The sequence below is a fragment of the Anopheles cruzii genome, unplaced genomic scaffold (genome assembly GCF_943734635.1).
Source record: "Anopheles cruzii unplaced genomic scaffold, idAnoCruzAS_RS32_06 scaffold00537_ctg1, whole genome shotgun sequence".
Classification (NCBI taxonomy): Eukaryota; Metazoa; Arthropoda; class Insecta; order Diptera; family Culicidae; genus Anopheles; species Anopheles cruzii.
The window spans coordinates 6,267-13,155 of record NW_026454135.1 but is presented as its reverse complement, the minus strand read 5'-3'; the positions used below and the strand labels follow the sequence as shown (position 1 = coordinate 13,155).

General features: G+C 43.9%; 1 protein-coding gene across 1 annotated transcript in view; it reads left to right on the top strand.

The window, feature by feature from the left end:
• Nucleotides 1–3: 3 nt before the first annotated feature.
• LOC128276115 (uncharacterized) overlaps nucleotides 4–6,889 on the top strand; it is a gene marked incomplete at both ends in the record, with an annotated part of 13,146 nt that continues 6,260 nt past the window's right edge. Inside the window, 3 exons of the mRNA XM_053014584.1 lie at nucleotides 4–369; nucleotides 528–2,915; nucleotides 5,976–6,002. Of these exons, the coding sequence (XP_052870544.1) occupies nucleotides 4–369; nucleotides 528–2,915; nucleotides 5,976–6,002 (2,781 nt within the window). The remainder of the gene's footprint in view (nucleotides 370–527; nucleotides 2,916–5,975; nucleotides 6,003–6,889) is intronic.

Sequence of the window (6,889 nt, the reverse complement as noted above, 5' to 3'; positions counted from 1 at the left end):
GCGTACGGTTACGATGACCAGGCTAGTACCTTTCTAATGGGAAAGATATTCCCGTCGGATGTGAATATCGGCATCCTGACCCGTTTGCCTTCGTCGTCCGTGGAATTTCGGTCTCTCGATCCAAGTACGCCAAGCAAGTCTCTCCAAGCCTTGCAGAAGCCTCCTGGACTGAGTGCTGAGTGGAGTAAATCTACTTCACATATATCCCTGATAAAGAACATCGACGGCAAGGCGCAACTATCCATTGGCTTGCGGACCGAGTCGGAGTTGCAACTGTATCGTTTCAACGAGAAATACGAATTGGTGAAGCTGGCCACTGTGTTGCAGTTTCCACCAATTGCAAAGGAGTACGATCGGATTGTTACGAGGGTTTGATCTCGAGGACATTTTTCACGGCACATTGGCAACAATCGGCAAGTGCCCTTCGAAACGGTATCTTCCCGGAATATTTCCTCAACGATCGGACTAATCTCAAACAAGCAACAGTTTGTTTCGAGGCACTTCAACGAATGGGATACATCGATAAGAACAACAATCTGGTCAGTAAAACGTTTTACGGCGAGTGGAACGACGACCTGCCATTCGTCTGTGGGGATCGCATTCCTATGAATCATCTCACAGGAGTTTTAAGTAGCAAGAGTTTCCCGCATGAATACGGCCATCGATACGACTATGACGATCATGATCAGATGATGAAAGCCAAGTACTTTCACGGCAAAGACGAATTGAAGCTGACCCCTCTGACGCACAGAAGCTTTGCACGAGAGATCCAGTCAATCGATGAGCCTAATTCGAAGAAAATTTGGGATGCATTGACAGCAAGTGATTTTCTGAGTACAGACTGTACCAATCCAGGCCTTTGCCATGGTCGGCAGGGAAGCAAGTCGATGTTTAAGACGTTCGTTCAACGGCATCGTTTCAACAAACACCTGGAGACTATGCTATCGAAAGCGATCGTCGATAGGAAGGCGTTGAGTGAGAAGGATTTTATGGATAAATGCCAAAGATGGATCGAAGGATCTCACGTGGTGATCGCCAGATGTGAAAGTGTGAAAAAGACATTGAATCACAACCGTGTGCTAGGAAACAATCCGCAAGGGCCATTGTCGACCTTACAAGAAGAATTCGTGAGTGTCCTGAGGAGCTTCTCACATCAAATTCCAGACATTGTACGTGTGTTGACACACCATTTCGCTACGGCTCTCGGTCGGTCGGCTGGAGATGTTCAATCGTACGAGATCGATGCGAACGGAAATCATCGAATGTTTTACACCGGATCCACACGTTACCGTATGGAGTACCGTGAAGGCACCAACCAGATCACCAAAGTGCATCGCCTGAGTCTCGATCGTGATCAGCGTAAAGAACAATCGTTCGAGATGGAGCACAACAGCGATGGAGCGGTAGTGAAGGCGGAACACAAAGGTATTAAGAAAATCGAGTACGATCGTATTTTGCATCGTGTTTCGAAGATCGAGATGCTTGATGGGCGCAGACTGGAATACCAGTACGATGTCCGGGGAGAACGCACGTTCAAGAAGGTGGTGAGTGCCAAGGGTTCCGTTTTGCATGAAAAGTACTACATCAGGAATGCTGAAGGAATTGTCCTGGTGGACATGGAGATGACTTATCTGGAGAATGATCAACCACCGGATGTAAGTGTGACAAGTTACATCTACAAGGATCAACAGTTGATCGGGTTCATGCGTGACGATCAACTGTACAGTTTGGTAACTGATCATGAGGGATCGGTACGGGTGGTCATTAAGGACGGTGAGGTTGTAGCCGCTTATGACTATCTTCCCTATGGTCAAATATTCCGGCAATATGGTTCCGACTTTGATGGACGTATATCGTACCTTTATACAGGCCACGAATGGGAGCCAGAAATTGAACTGTACAACTACCGAGCGCGACTCTACGACCCTGATATTGGGAGGTTCTATCAGATGGACCCCAAAGAGCAGTACGCCAGTCCCTATGTGTATGCCGGGAATTCTCCTGTTTCGCTCGTGGATCCGGATGGTGAATTCGCCTTCGCATTGGCTATATTCATCATGGCTATAGTTGGAGCATATATCGGAGCGTCTGCCGCCAATAACTCCTGGAATCCTTTGAAATGGGACTGGAAATCGTCGTCGACTTGGTTAGGAATGCTTACCGGAGCCATTACTGGAGCATCCATACCGTTCAATCTGGCTAGCTCCGTGGCATTCTTTGTCGGGTTGGGATTGTCGCTGGGTGCGTCGATTGGGATCATGATCGGAGCGGGAATCACCTTCGCTTATTTCACGATTGCAGCGTCTAGTGGCACATGGGATCCTACTCAGTTTGATTTTACAAGTCCCAGCACCTGGAACGCACTGATGAACGGTGTGGCAACATCGTCCTGGATTCTAATGAATCCTTCCTCTTTGATCACCTCTTTCGCATCACTAACGACAGTGGTAGCCAAGGCAATATTTTTCGTCTCCAAGTTGGTACTGAGCCTTGGCTTTACGTATCTCTTTGCCGCCATGAGCCAGGGCGGTGAGTTCGACGTGACCAAATGGGACTTCTCCGATCCGCAGTTATATATGAGCATTGTGGATGGGTTTACTACAGCTACCGTTGGTGTGCTGTTTGTTCGTAACCTGCCCAAGCAGATTAGCAAATGGGGTGGCAAAATAAAGCGCTCGTTCGACTTAATTGCTACAAATGCGGCCGCTTTCCGAACTCAGCTGTTACTCGGACAGGATTGGGCTTCCAAGATTGTGGCCACGAAAAATTTTCTCGCCGTCAACTTCCGCAACACACGATCACTACAGAAAGGATTCCTAACTGTGGGTTTCTACGCACTGATCGTAGGGCTACGATTTTCTGGAGTTACGACCAGTGTCATTCCTGCGTACAGTGCAGTAGAATCGACTATCAATGTGATTTTCACAGCAGAACAATTTTCCGATGCTATAGTGAAACCATTTCCTAAGGAGACGTCAAAAATATTGATGCCGAAAAGGCCGGCTATAGGGCGTATTGCAAGTTTTCGCTTTAGATCGACGGATGTCTCTATTGACGAAGCCATCACAGCTTCTTCTTCTGCCTCGTCATCAGCGAGCGTTCTTAAATTCGTGCTTCATCCGTTTTCATTGTTGTTTGGACAAACACCTACAACCTACGATACTTCTTCGAGCGATTCTACAGTTTCGTTCCGGTCGGCTACGGCGAAATCAGAGGAACGATCCGCATACATCCTGCAGAATTGTTACCGCGTTCACGATGAGCAGCATCCGGATGGTCTGATTCAATGCTACGGCCATCGTACAGTTCTTTCGATTGCTCCCAAGCTCCAACCGCTAGGACCCAAACAAGAGGCACTTGACCACTTTAGATACTGTGTACCATTGACATATGATGGCCATCCCTCAGTATCTTGTGACGGTGAATGGTCCTCAATGCTGTACACACCGCATGAGACTGCACGGGTATTCGACTTTGTGGATGGGTGGATTCTGCTGGCCCAAGTGGCACCTTCGGCCTATCGTGAAATTAAACGGGGAATCAAATACCTTTTTTCACGAACCCCGAGTCATTCCCGAGTAGATTGGGATGCCGAAAGTGTTGTAAAGCGAAAGACTCATCTTGATAGTAAAATAGATGGGCTGCGATCGTTAATCGCGAAGGGCGAAGGAGAACTAAACTGGGTTGCGTGGTCACTAGAGGATCTCGCCGAAGATATCTGCAAAGACGCGATGAATGAACTGGCCTCGTTTTCAATGTTTGCTAATAGGATTGCAACACTGGAGACGGAACTGCAGGAGACTTTTGCCATTCGTAGGGAGCAACGTATGACGGACGAAATAGTGTCACGGTCGAAGTACCCACAAAATCGTGACACGATAAGCCCAAACACACAGCTACTAGCTCCGGTTACACATCCGCAAAGCAGCTTCTTGACTGCTATAAACAAGCAATTTGCAAATGTAGGTTCTATGCTAGATGTAAGGGGGTTTTTCCTGAAATAGACTATCAAAGGTAATATCTATCTCGGTATAGCTGCCCAGATGGCTTTCCGTTGTTTATTTTTACCCATGCACATCATTTGTAATATAAATTGTTTTATTTAAGAATAGATGTACTTGTGTATGTATCTTTTTGCTTTCAAATAAGGCCAAAGGTGATCGTTCCAATCGACGTCGTTTTGCGATGTGCCTCGACCAGAACATCGTGTCGCGTTATAACAAACGGTTAATAAATAAGTATTTGAGAAATAATTAAAAGCTAGTTTTAATTGTTGCAATGACCAAATGGAACAAAATAATATCTCGATTCTGGCGGCCCCGGCGACTTATCTCAAACAATCAGTTTAGAGCGTTACGAATTGTGTTATGTCATATGGTCATTAAAAATATTGGTATACATTCCATTGTCCACCCATAAGCCCGGTCCGAAAATAAACGAACATACACAGTCTGACACTAAGCAAACAGGACTTTTTCATCAGGTCCATTTCTGGTGGCGCCATCTTGATGTGGGTATATTTGTTTGAAAGGTACATCCTTTCCAGACTTCCAGTCAAAATTTCATGATATTTGGTCTACTGGAAGAAAAGTCATTGTGCCTAAAGTGACAACAGAAATGGCCCTGTTGAAAAAGTCCTGTTTCCTTAGTGTCAGACTGTGTAGGAGCTTGATAAGATCGCTTTTTAATTTGTCTCTTCCATGCTTGTCATCTAAGTGAGGTAACCTATGAATGCAACTATTGATGTAGCTCTCTAGCGAGTGCTCTTTGTGAATGTACTTACAAATTTTACAAGTAAACAACTTTCCAGCAACGAACAAGACTTCACGAAAAAACTTTGGTGAAAAGATCGGCCATTTTGAGAAATCATCAAATTTTTGACAGCCGTTTAGCTTGGACAAGATTTGGCCCATCGTCGATTTTTGTCTCTTCCTAAAAATGGATGGGAAAGAATCTTTATGAAATTTTATGTGAAAAATGAAATTAAGAGCGCCGGACGCATTCGAAATGTTGACTGTGGTTTATGGTGAAGCTTTTAAGACCAAAAGTAGCGTTTATCGGTGGTTCAAAATGTTCTCAGAGGGCCGAGAAGATGTGAACGACGAAGAGACAAATTTGGTCGAATGTGAACAGTACTGCTTACAGTTCTTTTTTCGATTGCAGGGTCGTGGTGCATCATGAGTTGTTGCCAAACGATAGAACGGTCAATAAAGAATATATCCTGCAAGTTGTGCGCAATTCGCCCGAAGCTATCCGTCACAAAATGGGCTGTCGCGCTCCTGATAACACATTGTGGTTTCTGCGCGAATTTTTTACCAAAACAACACTCTAATAATGCCACCGTACGATTCTCGTATTCTTCAAATCTTGCCTTCTGTGACTTTTTCTTGTTCCGGAAACTTACGGGGGCATGAAAGGACGACGCTACGCTATGATTTGGAAGATAAAGACGGCATCGAAGATGAGCCAAAACTCGTCCAAGCCAAACAGCTGTCAAAACATGACTGATTATTCAAAATGCCCGAACCTTTCACCATAAGTCACTGAAATGTGTAGCAACCTAACGCCACAAAAAATCGAAAATCGGATATACGTAGCCCGAGAAAATTTAAATGTCGCGAAAATTATTGATCACACCACGTATACTTAGCCCGCGGAAATTCAAATACGCGAAAATTTTTGATCACACCACGTATCCACATTGTTATCGATGCCGATGTAAATAATCGATATTTACATCGGCATCGATATAATTTCCAATACCTTTCTAACACAATAAACTGTATCATGGCATGGCATTCCGGTAACTTTGAAAGTCCTTTTGATGTTTTAGAGGAAAACCGAATATTTTTACTATACTCTAGAAGTACCATACTTTACTTTACTATACTTATACTTTACTATACTTTAGGACTATACTTATTTAAATCAAGGGAGCGACTGCGGTTTTCTTCTATCTTCTATATCTTGGATAGTTTTCAAGCAATTTTAGCCAAATTCAGCTGGTGCGAGTTTTGATATGTATCCAACGGGAAACGAGAAGGGAAGTTAATCGGATACGTCACCGGGAAGCCCGATCGTTTGGGACAGAAGAGCAACGGGAAGCAAGAAGGGAAACCGATCTGATACCTCACCGGGAAGTCCTTTCAAACGGCCCTAATCGAGAAACGAGAATGAAATAAGGCATGGCAACGCGCGTCGGGAACAGCTAGTTGTACATAAATTTGCATAGTTTCCATGTATTTAAAAAGTAAAGATTCAAGTGGCCATGCTAATGATTTTGTAACAACAACTCAAACCATAAAACGCTCGACACAAATTAAAAATTGCTAATTTTGTCTATTATTCAAAGCGATCTTCCTATTTATACTCCTGTTCTATGTCTATTAATTTAAAGCGATCTTACGCTAGCTATACTGTAGTTTTAAAACGCACAGTGGGCAGACGCAGTAGTGGCAAGACTCAGTAAAAACGAAGTAGTTAGTATGAGCTGCTAACCAATTTCGCAGTTGTGTTTCTTCGCGCTTTGGGATGTTTGTGGTTCAGGCGCCTGGACTACTGTCCCTGTGTCACTCTTTTTCTGCCTAAGGTAACTCTTAAGACTTGGTTGCGTCGATTGAATGGCTGCGTAGTGTAGTCTGCTTGATTGATGTTGCTGCTCGAGAAGCTATCGTTAGTTCTGAAGTGTTAGAAAATAAGATCTGCTCTAACGTTTAAAAAACTTTACTTCGTCGACAAAACTAAAAACAATGTTGTAGTGATTCTTGATACAGTCAAGCATTATTAATCTAGCCCAATAAATTACAACTGTACAAATAAGCAATCACAAACAGTAAACGGTATACAGTGAATGCTAAGATAAATATGTACTTTACATTTAACACCAGAG